This window comes from Protopterus annectens, chromosome 2.part2 (genome assembly GCF_019279795.1).
Source record: "Protopterus annectens isolate FY-2018-M chromosome 2.part2, PAN1.0, whole genome shotgun sequence".
Classification (NCBI taxonomy): Eukaryota; Metazoa; Chordata; order Ceratodontiformes; family Protopteridae; genus Protopterus; species Protopterus annectens.
This window is the reverse complement of record NC_056730.1, coordinates 483,099,152-483,118,669: the sequence shown is the minus strand read 5'-3', so window position 1 is coordinate 483,118,669 and position 19,518 is coordinate 483,099,152. Positions and strand designations below refer to the sequence as shown.

Here is a 19,518-nt window from a genome sequence, read left to right as displayed (position 1 = left end):
ATCAGATTTATCTTATCTGCATTTTTCTTTCTTTCTTTACTAGTCTTGAATGAAGTCTAGTCCTGTCTGGGGATGATATTTCCTTTCTCATAACTTCAAACTGAAGTAGCCTTTTTAAAACTAGCTCACTTCTTCTAACACTGGGTGATAGCCCACCAACCACCAGAGATGAGGCTGTAGAAAGGGAAACCGAACTAATTTTTTTGTAAATGCTTGCTGCAATCACTGTTAAAGTGTCCCAGCCTTTGACATACCATAAACAAGTCAGGAAGAGGAATTCTCATGTAAACACTTCTTTAATTTCTTACCCAACCTTAGACTCCTTATCCATCAGTAGGCCTTAGTCTGAATGCTGGTCTACCACAACAGTCTGTGAAGTCTGTCTAAAATTAATCTTGTGCCAATAAAAGCCAACTGTTAACCTGATAACAAAAAGAAAAGTAATTAGAAGGGAGTCAAACAAAAAGTGATGATGAGAGTTAAGGAGGGTAGAAGGTAGGATAGATAAAGCAAAAAAAGAGTCAAACAGGTTTTCAGAAAAGTTCTACAGTATTTCTGATTATTCTAAGTAATGGTCAGAATGAAATCACTAATAAGCTTCAAACTTTGGATCACTTATCTGAACCTGGATCTTAATATTTAAAGCCCATTAGCGATATCATTGTGGTTTAATGGCGGCAACAACTTCTGGAATAGCTTTTCTTAGTAGACGGTTGTTGGACAGGGAGGTAGATTGAGCTTGTGAAGAGCATCATTGCCATGCAAGTTGGCACCAAGACAACCAATTCAGTTGTACCATTGTTCAGTCAGGACCAGAACCCCCCCCCCGTATCAATCAACCATCCATCCAAGTGAAGGAGAAGTTAGTGAAGGAGAGTGAAAATAACCAAACATTGCCAGCCTACCAAACCTGGGGGTGAGGTAGCAGCGTGACTAGTTCCTAGAACAGGCAGGAAACACAGCAAGCAGCAGTTGGTCGGTGATGTCCATTGCCACACTATGTGTGCACAGCACAACAGCTGCATTTCAATAGGTCCATGGAAGTAAGTGCATGTCTCTGGTTTGCACTACTGGAGTACATGAACATTAGGTTGCCAGAGACTGCAGCAACTATGGCAAGGAGGGATGGGGAAATCAATCAACCCTCCGAGGCTGCGTGGATTATTTTATTGAGTCTCAAAACTATCCACATGCTACCCAACAGTAACATATCAAAAATGTCAATTGGTAAGTTTCTGGTGGACAGCAGGTATCCTTCCTACAGCGTAACGTAGGGTGCAAGTAACAGGGAAGGAGTAGATGACAATCTGTCAGAGAATGGCTGATGGTCAGGACACTGGAATGAAATCTGAACTGCTCAAGTGAATGGAATTAGGAGAGAACTACTGTTTTCTGCATGACACTTGTCTGTTGTGGTTGTTCCATGCATGGGCCAAAGAAGGCCATCCAAGAGAAACACATGAATTCAATACATTTAGAATAGCCATATGAAAGAGTACATAACAGAAGCACTTTGAAGTTATTTGTGAACAACATATGCAGAGGGATAGCATAGAACTACCTTACCAACATACTGCTGACTCTTTCTAACACTGTTTTTGTCATATGCTGATAAGCAGTGAAAAAGCGAAATCCCTACTAAATTTGTGGTCCACATATCTAGTCAGAATTCTCTGAAAAAAATCTCATTCATCCAGTTAACCCTCTATCTTCTGCCAGCAAAAGCAATTTGAAACAACTAACAGATTTCAAGACCAGTAGTGAACAGCTTAATACACAGAGACAAGCACTGGAAAAGGAAAAGACAGGAATCCCAGCTATCCTTTAGACAATGCCAGCAATACAACCCAGTATTAGAGTTTAAATAATCAGAGTTTAAATTCTAGCTGTAAACTGTGATCATCTGCTACCACCACGGTATACATGTTGTTTCATCAAACACACATTCCTGCTAGACCTCTCCAAGTGAAGAATCAGCAGGGATGCCCAGATTAAGAGTGTAATTTTTTAAAGCCATCTCCTTAACCACCCATCTTAAACTGGTCATTAACCCATTATAAAAGAATGAGTTACTTAGACTTACAAAAATTTACTGTATCAACTACACCTCGTATCGATGTACTGACCTGCAGTGTAATTCTGTTTTTTACCAAGAGTCCAATTTTGATATCCATTAGGCTCAAGTCTTTTTCCAGCTGATTGTTCGATCGGATCTTGGTCACAACTTCTTCTCTTAGTCTGGTGACTTCAAGCTCTTCCTGAAAGTCCAAGTCACTCTGATCCAGAAGGTGAACAAACTTGCGAACAACATTTAAAGGAGGATTTTCTGCACTGACTAAAAACACAAAAGCAACAGCATTCTATAAATAATATATTATTATGAAACAGTACATTTTTACTTAATTTGTGCAAGTCTATTCCACACTTGAACAAGACTGCGCACAATTTAAAGCAAGTTTATTTAGTACTCTGATACATGTTCTGAATATGGAGAGTTCTGAAAAAGAACTAGACAACTCGGTGCTATGCACAGAATTTAATATAATCTCCCACTAAGAGCAAATGTTTACATTTCAAAACATTTCAAGTACAGTAATAAAATATTTTCTAATTAGGAAAAGTGGTTATCTACAATGGACAGATAACAGCAGAACAAATTAATAGTTGTAAAGGGCAAACTCCAACAGGGAATACAATAAACTAAAACTTTGCCAGAGATGGTCTGCACCTCTCCTCTCTAGGCTTTTGAATATTAGCTAAAACATTGTCTTCGCCCATAGTGCCTTTTTTAGGCAATGCCAAACTGAAACTACTTCTGACATAACAAATCAAAACCAAGAAAATCTAAAGATATAACTGCTCAATGCTAGGAGTTTAAACAAAAAAACTCCACTCCCTAGAAGCTCTCTTTACCCTAGAAAATGCTGACATCTGTACGGTAACTGAGATATAGTTTAAAGCCGTGGAGAGCACACCAATAGTGCTACATTATAATACCTTCCACACATTTACGCCAGCTACTTCACAGGCAGGGACAGGTGTCTCTCTTTACATCAAAGATAAATATACCTCAAGGATGGTTAGACAGGACAATGCACTTGAGCTGCTCCATGTTCAAATCACCACAGAAAAAATCCAATACCACTTCCTTGCAAGCTATAGGCCCCCCTCTATGACCCAGGAAATCCATACCATGTATTTAAACTTATTAGAAACACTAACCATCCAACCCAATACCATAGTCATACGTAACTTTAATTACCCAACTATTAACTGGGAATCCAATACGACACCAAACATACATGCACAGAGATTCCTGGATTTTGTAAACACACACCCCCTAGACCAGGGTAGTCAATACACCAACCAGGGGTGCAACCATACTGGATCTGGTCCTCACTAATATGGGAGAGTGCTGCACACCCCCTACTGTAACGCCTTCCCGGGTAATGTCAGACCACAAATGGTCTCCTTTGAAGTCAAAATAAAACCTAGACCCCCAGCTAAACCTGGAATACTTGGGAACTATTCTAAGGCTAACCTCCTGCTATTGAGTGAGAACATGGCAACATTTCAAGCCCCTATAAACCCTGAGAACACTGCTGTCTATGCAGGACTGTTCACAGAAACCCTGTACAAGCATGTTAACAGCTGCACAGAGGCAGCTGTATCCACCAGAAAAAGTACAGAACTAACAAAAAAACAAGTCACCCTGGTGGAATCACAAAATCAATAGCCTGTATAACAGGAGGAAGAAAATCATGGCAAAAATTAGGAGGTGCAGCACCCAGCAGGATAAAAGCACTCCCAAACTAAACAAATAACTCAGAGGACAAATAAAGTCTACCAAAGCCAAATTTGAGTTAAGTTTGGCCTCTCAGGCCAACAACAGCCAAAAAGCATTTTTTAGCTATGTCCGCAACCTCAAAGGCAATACATAATTGTGTGCAGAGCTCAATGTAAATACAGACACCTATACTGAACCAGAAGACATAGCAAACCTCCTGGATGATAAATTCAGCTCCAAACTTTACCCCCCCCCCAACCTTCCCTCCAGAAATATCATCAAATATAACTCCCCCTACTACCTCTATGGAAAAGGTCCTTAATGCTCTCTCTAAGGCCAAGAACACTGCAATTTCAATTGTTGGATATGCCTAGTTAGGTACATACCAAACGGGGCACTGCACTCAATGACAGGTCTGATGAATGCCAAATATAGTGGAACAATGACTTCCTTGGACCTAGATGCCATATTTTTGTTTATAAGCTGCACAACATGGAAAGATTTCCTCACTACTGTAGACACATGATGGTTTAAGGCTAGATTACTGTCTGTGTGTCCCAAAGTCCCTAACTACTGTGTCAACTCTTAGTGGTGTGTTGTCAATATGATAGTTACCAGGGATGGATGCCTTCCAGAAGGATATTATTATGCATTTCTTGGCATTTAATTTCAGCCCATGGCTATGACAGCAGTTGTCTGTCTTTGTCAGCTCTTCCTGGAGAATATCTGTGTTAGTATGGGATTCAAGGACAGCTCCTAATTTGCAATAGTCTGCAAATTTAGTTTGCCAGAGGTCAGTGACATTGGCCTTGACTTCAGAGAAGTAAATGCCAAAAAGGAGCAGTCCCAGGACTGATCCCTGAGGGACTCCCTTTGTGACTGGCCTCTTTGTAGAGGTGGAATCTCCAATTCTAACTTATTGGGTCCTGTCTGTGAGCCAGTTGGCTGTCCACCAGGTAAACATAAGCGTTTGTACCTAACCACTTGAGTTTGGCAACAATGCCCAAGTACTGTGAAATGCCTTGGCCAGGTCAAGGTAGGCAGTTTGAAACATTTTGCCCTCATTCATTACTTTGGTGACCTTCTCAAAGAAGTCCAATAGTTTGAGAAGGCATGACCTGCCCTTGACAAAACCAAATTGGGTTGGGTCCAGTGTCTGGAGGTTTACTATGTCATTATTGATCATTTCCATGACTTTGCATACGAGACTAGTGAGACTTATGGGTCTGTAGTTTCCAGGTTCTGTAAATGGCCTACCTTTGTGTAGAGGATTGACTGTTGCTGTTTTCCATTCATGAGGCACAAAGCCTGTTTGGAGACTATAGTTAAACAGCAATTTCAGAGGTCCTGACAGGTCATGTTTCATGCTATTTATAAGGCATCCTGGGATACTGTCTGTGCCCGATGATGCAGTGCTCTTGGGCTTAGACAGTGCATTAAGGACCTGTTCCCTAGTGATAGCAGGGGGAGTTATATATGATGGTATTTCTTGAGGGAACATTAAGGGAAAGAAAGAGGTAAAGTTGAAGTGGAATTTGTTGGCCAGTAGGTTTGCTACATCTTCTGGCTCAGTACACTTGGCTTCATTTACAATGAGCTCTGCATACAATTGTGCACTGTGTTTGAGGGTGTGGACACAGCTAAAAAATGCCTTGTGGCTGCCCTTGGCCTGGAAGACCAAATTAACCTCAAATTTTGCTTTGGCAGACTTTATTTGTCCTCTGAGCTGTTTGTTTAGTTTGACGAGAGTGCCTTTATCCTCCTGTGTGCTGCTTCTCCAAATGTTTGCCATGATTTCCTTTCTTCTGTTACACAACTTGTTAATTTTGTGATTCCACCAGGGTGGCTTGTTTTTTTAAGTTAGTTCTGTAGTTCTTCCTGGTTGGTACAGCTGTCTCTATGCAGCTATTAACATGCTTGTATAGGGTTGCTGTGAACAGTACTGCATAGGCAGCAGTACTCTCAGGGTTTATGGGGGCTTGAAATTTTGCCAGGTTATCACTTACCAGCAGGAAATTAGCCTTAGAGTAGTTCCTGAATATTCCATGGTTAGCTAGGGTTCCAGGTTCTACTTTTTACTACAAAGGAGACCAGTCTGAGTTCTGACCTTACCAGAAAAGACATTACACTAGGGAGTTTGCAGCACACTCCTATATTACTGAGGACCAGATTCCAGTATGCTGCACCCCTGGTTGGTGTACTGACACAATGTGGTCCAGGACGTTTGTGTATACAAAATCCAGACCTCTCTGTGCATGTACATTTGGTGTCATACAGAATTCCTAGTTAATAGTGGGGTAATTAAAGTTGCCCGTGAATATGGTTATTGGGATGGATGGTGAGTATTTCCAATGAGTTTAATACATGGTATGGGTTTCCTGGGTCATAGTGAGGGACCTATAGCTTGAGGAAGTGGTACTGGATTTTACCTATGGTGATTTGAACATGGAGAAACTCAAGTGCATTGTCCTGTTGGACCAGCCTTGTAGTACATTTATTTTTCATATAAATTGAGACACCTCCACCTTTAGTCCCTGTCTCTGTAGGATCTGGTCTTAATGTGTGAAAGGCATTATAATCTTGTACTGTTGGTGTGCTTGACTTGGCTTTAAACCATGCCTCAGTGACCACACAAACATCAGCATTCTCTAGGGTAAAGACAGCTTCTAGGGAGTGGAGTTTTTTTGTTTATTCCTAGCACTGAGCAGTAATACCTTTAGATTTTCTTGATTTTGATTTGTTATATTGTAAGTACTGTCAGTTTGGCACTGTGGGGGGAAAAAAGTTATGTTCTTACCATAACATTCCATGTGTGTTGTCCATCTCATCCGTTATTCTCACTTGTGGGTCAGAGCCGATGTGTCAGACCCATCTCGGCAAATATTTCAGCTCTAGGCCTTAAGCAAAGCTCGTGGGCTACATTTTTACCCATAATCCCTCTGCCTGATTACCTCAGATCTTGTTTGCCCCCCCCCCCCCCAGAGGTGCATAAATAAAAGTTACATGGTAACTAGTTGTAAGTGTACTAAAGTACACACACACATGTATGTATGTGTATATATATATATATATATATATATATATATATATATATATATATATATATATATATATATATATATATATATATATACACATACATATATATATATATATATATATATATATATATATATATATATATATATATATATATATATATATATGTATATATATATATATATATATATATATATATATATATATATATATATATACACACACACACACACACACACACACACACACACACACACACACACACACACACACAAAATGAAATTGTCTTTGCCACTAGTGTACCAGGGGTCTAAGCAGGAGGAGGAGGGAGGGTTGTGAGAATAAAGGACGAGATGGACAACACACATGGAATATTATGGTAAGAACATAACTTCTTTATGTGACGTTGTCAATCTCGCCTTTATTCTCACTTGTGGGACTGTGTCCCTAGCAATAGAACTCCTGGATGGCTCACGGCAGAATATTCCTCAGGACCACAGAACCAAAAGCTGCTGTACTCCTGGAAGCCATATCTACTTTGTAATGAGTGATGAAAGTATGAAGGTTGGCGCAAGTAGCTGCTGCACATATATTTTCCAAAGGTAGTCTAGCATGGAAAGCTGCAGAAGTGGCAACAGATCTAATAGAGTGGACTTTAGTACCATTTGGGAGGGTCTTATTAGAATTGTAAATATAGGATATACAAGATGTTAGCCATTTGGAAAATGTGACCTTAGAAACTGGGTAGCCCTTCTTTGCATCTGAGAATGAAACAAAAAGTTGGTCTGACTTCCTGACTTCCAAAGTCCTGTGTAAATAAAAACATAATTGCCTATGAACACTGAATAAGTGCAAAGAATATTCTTCTTTATTTTGAAAATTGGGGAAGAAAACCGGAAGGTCAATAGACTGGTTCAGGCTATTTTCCATAATCACCTTGGGTAGGAAAGATGGACTGGTGCGCAACGACACCCTTTGTGAAAGGGTAGATATGGGGGTTTTATGGACAAAGCTTGTAATTCAGATACCCTTCTAGCAGAAGAAATTGCCACCAAGAAAAGGGTTTTCCATGAAAGATGCTTCATATCGCATGTGGCAGAAGGTTCAAATGGAGGACAGATAATGTTTGTTAAATTAAATTTAGATCCCAACGAGGTATTGGGTGTTTAAGAGGAGGCCTTAACATGACAGTGCCTTTCAAAAAGGCTTAGCAAAGTCTATGAGCCATGATTGGGCATTCATTATCTCCTATATGCAAATTAGAGATGGCTGCTAGTTGAACTTGTACTGAAGCTGCTGCTGCACCATCATTGAAGATATCTGCCAAAACTTGAAGAATAATGTGAATTGGTGCTGTAAAATGATCTGTGTTTTTACTGTTAGCCCATATTACAAACTTATTCCACTTGCTTCTACAAAGTTTTTGAGTGGATAACTTATAAGGCGATAAAATTATATGCTTGACTGGAGAGGGCAGGGATGGAAACTTGGCAATTAAAGGAACTGAAGCAACCAAACTGTTAATCTCAAATTGTCTAGCTTGGGATGAACCATCCCCGAAGGGTGTGTCAGAAGCTCTAGAACCGGGTCCAGCATCCAGGGTTCATCCCGGAGATGAGGCTGTAGAAAGGGAAACCAGAATTAACGAGGCCATTAGGGAGAAATTAAGATAAAGGTCATCTCCAACAATCTTGCTTTCTGTAGCAGCTTTGCGATTACAGGAACTGCGGAAATGCATACAGAAGTCCCATGGGCCAATCGTGAACAAATGCATCCCTTGGTGACTCCCCCCCCCCCATTGAGGGGATTAGGGTGAAGTAGATGCTGCATTTGGCATTACCAGGTGATGCAAAGAGGTCGCAGCAAGGCTGACCCATTTGCAGAATATCACATCTGATATCTTCTGACTAAGGGACCACTCATGTGGCCATAAGATGGCCCTGTTCAATTTGGCCGCAATCACAATGGATCTCCCCAGGATGTGCATTGCTATTAGAAAGTGGTTGGAGGGCTATCACCCAATGCCAGACCTAGAGAGCTTCTCGACAAAATGGGCAAGACTTGGTTCCCCCTTGTTTGTTGATATACCATACTACCGACATGTTGTTGGTCTGAATTGCAATTGTCCCTGTAGAAAGAGAGTCCTGAAATGCTTGCAACGCTAAAAGCACCGCTCTCATCTCTAGGAAATGTATATGCAGGTGAGCCTCATGGTCTTGCCAGATATCTTGAACTGTCTTCCCTAGAAAATGCCTCCCCACCCTATCTGGGAAGTGTCCACGGTCACTGTGGTTAGAGACTGTGGGAGAATAAAGAAGCGGCCCAGTACAACTGTTTGTGAGTGGCACCACCATTGTAGATCTTTCTTGCAGGCCTTGATTATAGTTATCTTGTGGGAGATGGGAAGTTCTAAGATTGACCACTGAGTAAACAGCATCCACTGGAATACCCTCATAGGGAGGCGAGCTAGAGGAACCAGAATGATGGAAGCAGCCATTTTCCCTAGCACTTGTAGAACCAGTTTTGCAGTGGCTTTGGACTTTTTTTTATGAGTGTCTTGATAAGATGACGGAGATGATGTATTCTGTCTCGAGACAGTCTTGTTATCTGATTGGTAGTATCTATTTCTGCTCCTATGAATCTTAAGGATTGCGATGGTTGTAACACAGACTTTTTGTAATTTACGGTAATGCCCAGAGAGGAGCAGAGTTGAAAAACATAATCTCTTGACTGGGTAAGTGATGCCTGGTCGGGGCGGATATGAGCCAGTCATCCAGGTATGGGAATACACTGATTTCCTTGTGTCTCAGGTGAGCCACCACTATTGCCTTACATTTGTTGAATGCTCTGGGGGCTGTAGTGAGACCAAAGGGCAAGGCTCGGAACTGGTAATGATTGGCTCCCAGCCGAAGTGCAGACAATCCCTGGATGGTCTGGCCATTTTTATATGGTAGTACGGATACTGTAGATCTATCGAGCACATCCAATTGTCTTTCCCTAAGAAGGGAAGTATCAACTGGTGTGTGACCATCCGGAACTTCCCTTTCTTGACAAAGCTGTTTAGTCTGCTGAGGTCCAAAATAGGTCTCTAGCCCCTGTCTTTTTTGGAATTAAAAAGAATCTTGAGTAAGTTCTGGATCCTGTCTGGTCTGCTGGGACTGGTTGAATGACTTTTTCTTAGCAACGTTTGGACCTCTACTGTTGCTTGTTTCCTGTAACTGGGTGGAACTTCTGGGATTTTTGTTGTCAATGGAGGGGAAGTGGCGAAAGGAATGAAATATCCTCTGGAAATGAGAAGTTATGTACCTACCATAACGTTCCATGTTAGTTGTCTTCTCTCGCCTTCTTTCTTGCTGGATGAGTTCGGAGCCGAACCTCAGCTCCGACTCGGCCACTTACTAAAGCTCGAGAGCTTATTTTACCGGCTCGAGGCAACCCTATATCCCATGATGCTAGGCGATAACTCCCCAGATCTCGTTTGGAAGCTGAAAAACCTAGCATAGGCCAATAAAACAAAATCCTCCAACTGGAAGGAGGAAGAGGGATAAAAACCTCCAAAGATAATTATTTACACTATATATATCCTAGGACACCTAGACAGTGAACAAAGGAATAAAAGGACCCTTCAAGGAAGGGAAGATCTTCTCGGTCTGTCCAGGCTAGGGGGATGGTGGGTGGGATGCAAGAAAGAAGGCGAGAGAAGACAACTAACATGGAACGTTATGGTAGGTACATAACTTCTCAATGTCAAGTTGTCAATCTCGCCTTCATTCTTGCTGGATGGGACCACGTCCCTAGCACCTTCATCCTGGGTGGCTCATTGGAACAGACTCTTAAGAATGGTGGAACCAAATGTTGCTCTGTCCCTGGAGGCCATGTCCAATTTGTAATGCAAAACAAAGGTATGAGGAGAGGCCCATGTGGCTGTTGCACAGATAGTGTCTATTCGTAGTCTAGCTTGAAAAGCTGTAGATGTAGCTAGTGCTCTAGTTGAATGGGCTTTTGGCTTAGAAGTTAATTCCCTGTCTCTGAGTTGATAAATAGATCTAATCACAGAAGACAGCCACCTAGATAGGGTTACCTTGGAAACAGGAAGGCCTTTCTTATTTTCTGCGTACGATAAAAACAGTTGATCAGACTTCCTTATTTGTTTGGTTCTATCCAAATAGTATCGGAGCTGGCGGTGAACATCTAGATAATGTAGCTTTTGCTCCGCTCTATTAGTATAGTTTGGGAAAAAACTGGGAGATCAATTGATTGATTTAAATTTGTCTGCGAAGCCACCTTGGGTAAGAAGGATGGATTAGTCCTTAGAGAAACTCTGTCTTTATGGAAGATTAAGTAGAGAGGATGAATGCAGAGGGCGTGAAGCTCTGATACTCTCCTAGCAGAAGTAATGGTGACTAGGAAAAGTGTTTTCCAGGAAAGAAATTTCAATGAACAGGAGACCGCAGGTTCAAAGGGGGGGAGAATTAAGGATGTTAAGACTAAATTAAGATCCCACTGAGGTGGAGGGTCTTTGATCGGAGGCTTAAGTAAATATACACCTTTAAGGAAGGCTTTGCAAAGCTTATTGGACATGATGTTGTGGTCCGATAAGCCTGTATGAAAATTCAATATGGCTGCCAACTGAACCTTTACTGTAGAGGCAGAAGACCCTGAATGAAAAATTTAGGCTAGGAAGTCTAAGACCGAATGAATTGGGGCAGTAAAGGGATCTATATTCCTTGCCCAGGAGGGGAAACGTTTCCATTTACTAGTGTAAATCCTTCTGGTGGAAGATTTAAGGGAAGCTACTATGATATCCCGGACGGGATTAGAAATCATAGGAAGCCTGGCTAAGGACAGAAGTGGAGCAACCAAGCAGTGAGGTTGAGAGAATGTAGGGATTGGTGCAGCTGCCCCGACTGATGGGTCAACAGATCTGGAGCTGGGTCCAGATGCCAAGGCTGTACCAAAAGATAAAGATGTAGGAACAGAAACCATATCTGTCGAGGCCAATAAGGGGCAATGAGAATCAACTTGGCTCTCAAGGCGGTTGCTTTCTGAATTACTTGTGGAATTAGACGAAAGGGTGGAAAGGCATAGAGAAGTCCCCGAGGCCAATCTTGGACTAGAGCGCCTCTGAGGGGATGGCCTGGAAGGGGGAAGAGGGTGAAGAAGTCGGGGCATTTGCTGTTTTGGGATGTAGCAAAAAGATCACAGCAAGGAAGGCCCCACTTCTGAAAAATCTCTTCCGCTACCGATTGTTTGAGAGACCACTCGTTTGGCATGAGTATGGCTCTGCTCAACCTGACCGCTATGAAGTTGGACTTCCTGGGGATATGCGTTGCTATCAGAAACCGCTGAGAGGAGATCGCCCATTGCTAAAGTCTGAGTGCCTCTCGACACAGGGGATAGGACTTGGTTCCACCCTGCTTGTTGATACACCACACTACGGACATATTGTCCGTTTGGATTGCAATAGTTCCCTAGGGGAAGACAGTAGTGGAGGGCTTGCAACATTAAAAGCACTGCTCTCATCTCTAGGACATTTATGTGCAGGTGGCGCTCGAAAGGTTGCCAAGTGCCATGGACCATCCTGCCCTGAAAATGCCCCCCCCCCCCACCCGATCAGGGAGGTGTCCAATGTCACCGTGGCGACTGGGGAAGGAGGAACAAAGGGTCTGCCCTGATGGACTTGAGGGGACAATATCCACCAGGACAGATGACTTTTGCAAGTTTGAGTTATCATGATCTTGTGGTGCATGGGGAGTTGCTGAAAAGACCATTGGGCGAACAGCATCCACTGTAGAAGACGCATGTGAAAACGTGCAAGGGGAAGAAGTGTTATGGCGGCCGCCATAAGACCCAATACTTTCAGGACATACCTGGCCTGAATTTTGTTGCTCTGAAGAAGAACATGGACATGGTTTTGAATATCTAAGACTCTTTCGTCTGTTAACTTTGCTGAAAGTTGTAAGGTGTTCAAGTTGGCGCCTATAAAGGTAATAGACTGACAAGGCGACAAGGCAGACTTTTCGAAATTTAGAGAGATTCCTAGCCCTCTGCAAATGTGAATGGTGTAAGCTTTGGCTTGGAGAAGTTGATGCCTGGTGGTGGCAGTGAGGAGCCAGTCATCTAGATATGGAAACACCTGGAATCCTTGCTGTCTCAGGTGAGCCGTAACCGCTGCCATACATTTGGTGAACACTCTGGGGGCTGTAGTGAGACCAAAGGGCAGGGCTCTGAATTGGTAGTGAATGGCCCACAGCCGAAAACAGAGAAACCTTCTGGAGCGCCTGTGAATTTTGATGTGATAGTACGCATCCTGTAGGTCCACGGAGCACATCCAATTGTCCTTGCCCAGAAAGGGCAGAATGGACTGTAGCGTGACCATCCGGAATCCTGTTCTCTTTACAAACTTGTTCAGTTTGCTGAGATCTAATATTGGTCTCCAGTCCCCTGTCTTTTTCGGTACCAAAAAGAACCTTGAGTAGATTCCGGACCCTATTTGGTCTGCTGGGACTGGCTGGATGGCTCTTTTTGCTAGCAGTTTTGATATTTCTGATACTGCTAGTTCCCTTAGACCGGGTGGAATGTCTGGAAGGGTTCCCTTTTGTTGAATTGGGGTTTGGATAAAGGGAATTTTGTAACCCTTGGATATGATCGACTGTACCCATTTGTCTTGAGTAAGGGAAAGCCAGGCTATTGGGTACAGCGACAATCTTCCCCCGACTGCCTCCGAAGGTGGACAATCGGGAAACATCTCAGGGATGCTGGAAGGATTTGTCAGAGAGAGGCTCCCTGCTACCCTGGTTTTGTAGACCCCCTCTGCCCCTAGGGCGGCGTCTGTTGTTGTTACCCCCTCTGCCTATGGGGGTAAACTGACCTCTTGCGTCAGACGTGACTCCTTGAGATTTGCGGAACCACATTTTCCCACCCTTCTGACCCTTAGGGTATGGTTTTGAAGGGGTGGAGAAACAGACTCCTACGGCAGAAAGAGTCTTGCCATCTTGCTCGCATCTGGTCAAGGTGTCTTTCACTTGAGGTCCAAACAAAGCCAAGCCATCAAAAGGGGAATTTGTGAAGGACGCCTTGAAAAGGTCCGTGAAATTACACAGCCGCATCCAGGCGTGACGCCTTAAGGCCACTCCTGTGCCTGTGGCCCTACTCGCTCCATCAGCTGCATATGAAATCAGACGCATGGAGGAGTTAACGACTGAGTTCAGGGTTCCAAGCTGTGAGTTTATTTTATCCTGGGACCCAGCAGCTGATGGATCCTGTAAGACTTCTCCCAACTCTTTGAGAATATCTCTCTGAAGGCGGGTGAAGTGACACAGGTAATTCAGCGACCGCATGGCAAAGGTCGCTGAAGAAAACATCCGCTTACTGTACCTATCCATGGTCCTAGAATCCTTATTAGGAGGATGGATAGGTACTGAAGGATTAGCTAATTCCTTCTTGGTGGCTGCAGCCACCACCCATGGCATCCGCCGGTACACCTTTTGTTAGGAATTGCTTGTCAACTGGTGCTGTAATGAATTTAGATGGCCTCCGAGGGGTGGTTTCCACCAAATCTGGGGCCAACCACGCCTTCCAAGCCACTACTTCCATAAGGGGGTCGAAAAGCGGAGACAGCCAGGAGGTGGAGGGTCGAGAACCGAACGCCTCCAGGTACACAGACTCGTCCTCGGAAGGATTAAGGGAAGACCAGTTCCCCCTCTGCTTCAGGATTTCTAGGATGTCTGAGAAAGAGACATCCTCAGAGGGGGACTTTGGGGATCCCTCCGACTCATCCAAGTCGGTGTCAGATGTAATAGACTCAGGGGAGTCCACATGCTTCCTCTTACATGTCCTCTTACGCGGAGGCTCCGCTGACAGGTCAGGAGAAGCCTCGGATGAGGAAGAAATTCCCAGTGGGGAAACCTGAGGCATTGGATCTCTGGGTCCGGGAGCAAGACAGTGAGAAGAGACATCAGCAGGCACTGTAGTGGGAGGAGCTGATGGAGCTGACCGTTGACTAAGCCCTGGGGCTAGTACGCTCCTCATCACCTCGAAGGCTCCCCTATCAGAAAGGCCGGAGAGCCCCTGCTCCGAAGAGGTAGGAACCCCAGGCCGCACCGAAAGGGAAGGCTCCGAGGCTGATGTCGGGGCCGAGCTCACCAGCGCCGACGCTCCGAGAGGGAGAACGGGGTCGGACAATGGTCCGATGCCACTCGCCCCCTCAGAGCCAATGAGAGAGATCAGGCACCCGGATCCCTCCAATGAAGGTATCAAAGAGGAGATTGGAGCGGAAGACGAAGGAGCCGAAGGGGGAGGTATCGGCTCCGATGCCACAACGGTCAAGGCTCCGAGAAGCTCCGGCTCCAAACTCTGAGGGAGAGTCGAAGGAGGAAAAACAGGTGGAGTCATAATAGCTACCGTCTGATGAGACGGGCTAGAGATCATCTGGGCCAATGCCTGAGACTTTAACAGCCTACTTACCACTCTCTCAAGGTCGTGATCTGAAAGTCTGGACGACCGAGAAGATCGGCTCCGATGGCTCCGCTCCGAGAGCAGGGGAGACCTCGGAGCCAAATGGATGGACTCCAATGAAGGGGATCTTGACCTCTTCTTAGATGGAGCCAACGGAGCCGAAGACACGTTGGCTCCAGCCAGAGCCGACAGCGAAAGCATGGGCTCAGAGGTATCAGCACCGAGTGGTGCCGAGACTGGAACTTGTGACTCAAAGGGATCGGCTCCAGCCGGAGCCGATCTAGGCACAGACAAGGAGCAAGCAGCCGAAGGCTTAGTACTTGGTGCCGACGGTTTTGCAGGTTTTGAGGGCATCCCCGACGCAGACTTAGTCGGGGAGCCATCGGGCTTTAACAAGCCCCTCAGTATAAGTTTATTCCTGCGCTCCTGCAGGACTCTTGGACTGAATGCATGACATACTGAACAAGAGTCCTGCAGGTGCAGGGGTCCCAGGCAGTAAACACAAGAAGTGTGACTGTCAGAGACATTTTCTGACAGCATGAGTCACACTTCTTGAAGCCTGAGACCTTAGTTTCTTTAGGTTCCTTCGACATAACAGTGTCGAGGGTTCACAAATGTAACAGAAAAAACACACACACACACACACTCTCGAAAATTATAAATTAACAATAAAATGTTAATAGGGATACTGCAAAGAAAAATAGAATTGAAGCAGACCACCATGATAAAATCAACGATTTATTAGTAAAAGATGAGTGCTTTCGCGTGCACAAAGAGCATGCGTCTTCAGGTCAGGGATACTGACACACCCAAACACTCCACAGGATCCCTAAGAAAAATTAGGAGAGGGGCAGGCTTAAGGCCTACCCTAAGAGTGGAGGGGGGGGGATATAAGGGATAAAAAGGGAAGGTATATAAAAAAGTAATAGAGTTAAGGGTAGTTACTAACTATTGAAAGAAATAACTAGGTGAAAATTTAACTCAAAAGGGTGACTGAATACTATATATCTATAAGACTTACCAGGAGCTGGTAAAAAAACGCACCTTCAAGCGAAAGCGGCAAACGAGATCTGGGGAGTTATCGCCTAGCATCATGGGATATAGGGTTGCCTCGAGCCGGTAAAATAAGCTCTCGAGCTTTAGTAAGTGGCCGAGTCGGAGCCGAGGTTCGGCTCCGAACCCATCCAGCAAGAATGAAGGCGAGATTGACAACTTAACATCTATACTTTGTACCCAGTTGTCATTTATTTTGAGTCAGGTTTCTGGAAACAAAAATAAGCGACCCCCGGCTGCCTCCAGAGCAGGACAGTTGGGCCTCCTTTTCAGGAGTGCTGGTAGGGCTTCCCAAAGTACTGGTCTCTGTCAACCTGGTTTTGCGGACCCCCTCTGCCACTAGGGTGGCGTCTTCCATTATCACCCCCCTCCTCTGCCCCTGGAGGAGTGTTCACCATTTGTGTCCAGAAAGGCTCCTTGGGCTTTTCGGAACAATATCTTTCCTCCTTTTTGACCCTTTGGGTAGGGTCTGGTAGGGTTGGAAAAATGGAGTCCAACGGCAGACAGAGTCTTTCCTTCCTGCTCACACCTGGTCAAAGTTTCCTTAACTTTGGGCTCAAAGATGGACGAGCCATCAAAAGGGGTGATGACAAAGGATGACTTAAAGGGCTCTGCAAAGTAACACATGAGCATCTCCAGGAATGTCTCCTGAGAGCAATTCCTGTATCTGCTGCCCTACTTGTTCCATCAGCTGCATATGAAATGAGACACATGGACGAGTTCACTATGGAAGTGAGATTAGCAAGCTGCAATGTGACTTTCTCTGAATCTCCTCCATCTACTGTACCCTGAAGAGCATCTTCAAGCTCTTTTAGGAGGTCTCTTTGTAGTCTCGTAAAATGTGTGAGATAGTTCAGTGAACACATGGCAAAATTCGCTGAACTGTATGTGTGCTTCCTGTATCTATCCATGATCCTAGAGTCTCTGTTAGGAGGATGGATAGAGGAAGAAGTTTCCTTTTTGGTGGCTGCTGCCAGCACTATGGCATCAACTGGCACTCCCTTAGTGAGGAAAGACTTATCCTGAGGGGAAGAAATAAATTTATTAGGCCTCTTAGGGACAGACTCCATGGTGTCCGGAGACTCCCACGCCCTTCGTGAGACCAGCTCCAAGAGCTCATTGAAGGGCGGAGAGACCCAAGAGGTGGAGGGTTGAGACCTGAAAGCCTTCAGGAGACCAGACTCATCTTCAGTAGGGTTGGTGGACTTCCAGCCTCCCCTTTGCCTAAGGATTTCTAACATCTCAGCAAATGAGATATCTTCAGAGGGGGACCATGGGGACCCTTCTGATTCATCTAAATCGGTGTCTGATGTGAGAGACTCCTGACGGGAGTCTAGGTGCTTCCTCTTGCGAATTTTCTTCTTGGGAACCTCATCAGTGGGAACTTCTGGTGAAGTCTTGGAAGAACAGGGGCCACCCAGTGGTGCTTCCTGAGGCTCAGGGTCTCTACGCTTTGACAGGATCTGTGAGGCAGATGTGGACACAGGTGCTTTTGGGGAAGAGGTAGTTGGATCGGAGGTTATAGATGTCTTGGGAGACATCACTCTCCTCATGGCTTCAAAGGCACCTCTGTTCCAATGAGAAGGAACTGCCGGATCCGAAGAAATCACCAATCTGCTCGGCACCAGAACAATGGGCTCCAAACCAGAGGTTAGAAGCCGAACTCATCCGAGCCGAGGCCCCGAAAGGCAAAGTCAGAACCGATAAGTCAGTCCGACTATCCTCCCTGGACCCGACCAGAGAGTGTCGGCTCCTAGACTCCTCGATAGGCGCCGAGGAAGTCCGAGTAAATTGAACCAATGACACTGGAACAGGCGTCGGCCCCGAAGGCTCAATAATCATCAGGTCTGACTCCTCTGGCTCCGAAGGACCGGTATAGCTCGGAGGAGGAAATGAAGTCGATGGCATTACAGACTTTGGCTCCGAAAACCACTTAGGTCGGAGCCGATAAAAATTTAGCAAACGTCTGTAGCAACTTCTGCACCACACGATCTACATCCAAATCGGACAGGCTGATCAAGGACTGAGATGGATGAATGAATGGATGGAGGCACTGACTGGAGAATCGGAGACTTTAATACTTCGGACACTGGTTCCAGAACTGGGGACCGGCTCCGGAAAGACAGGATGCTCAGCTCTGAGGGCTGTGGATCCGACATAGACTGTTTCTTTGATTTTTTTTTTTTTTTTTTTTTTTTTTAACTTCAGAAGAAGCAGCAGCCTTAGAAGACTTTGAAGACTTGCTAGACTTATCCTAGTCACTCAAAGCTTCCTGAAAAGAAGATTTCAGAAGTCCTCTGTCTATGAGTTATCTTTTTCTCTCTTGAAGAACTCTGGAGGAAAAAGAATGGCAAATGGAGCAGCTTTCTTGCAAGTGCAAGGCTCCAAGACAATATACACAACTGACGTAACTATCTGTCACAGACATCTTTTGTCCACATTTTGAATACTTTTTAAAGCCTGACTTAGGCTGCTTGTCTTTCTCCTGGTCAGCCACAATCAAATATACAGTATCAAGAAAAAAATCTAATGTACTTTTAAAGAGAATAGGCACACCCTCACAATTAGTAAAGTTAAACTAGTAAAGCTAAACTAGTGAAATAAGCCCTAAACATACTGTGAATTAACTATCACTATTCAAAACACTCGCACACTAACTACTTATTTAAACTACAAAGCTCTATAATATTATAAAGGCACACTAAAGGGACAGGGAATATTAAAGGCTTATAAGAAAAAACAAAGGCCAAAGAGAGAAGAAATATAGCTACTAATAAGCTACAAAAGTTATAACTATTAAAGACTATGACACCTATCTCTAAATACTATGAGAAATAACAATTTAGCTTGATATTATAAGAAAAAAAACTATACTGGCCCTAGCTGTGCAAGGAAACCTCCAATCTATTGCAGCGGCAAACTAGATCTGGGGTAACTCAGGATGCATCATGAGATAGGGACTTGGCCTCGAGCTGTCTAAAGACCTCGAGCTTTGTAGTAGGCCGACTCGGAGTTGAGGATCGTCTCTGAACCCATTTGTAAGAATGAATGGCGAGATAGAACAACTTCACAACCCTTTTTTATTGATTAGACATTTTGAGTGAGAATATATACAGCAATGCCAGTAGCATCTGGCTTGCAACTCTGGGATCAATGCTAGTCACTGCAAACTAGTCCTGTGT

At 44.3% G+C, this 19,518-nt stretch overlaps 1 protein-coding gene across 1 annotated transcript in view; it reads right to left on the bottom strand.

The window, feature by feature from the left end:
• The window catches only part of IQGAP2 (IQ motif containing GTPase activating protein 2), a gene marked incomplete in the record, with an annotated part of 4,327,392 nt that overhangs the window by 1,001,433 nt on the left and 3,306,441 nt on the right, over positions 1-19,518 (bottom strand). The window contains 1 exon segment of the mRNA XM_044063965.1: positions 2,127-2,335. Coding sequence (XP_043919900.1) covers positions 2,127-2,335 — 209 coding nt within the window.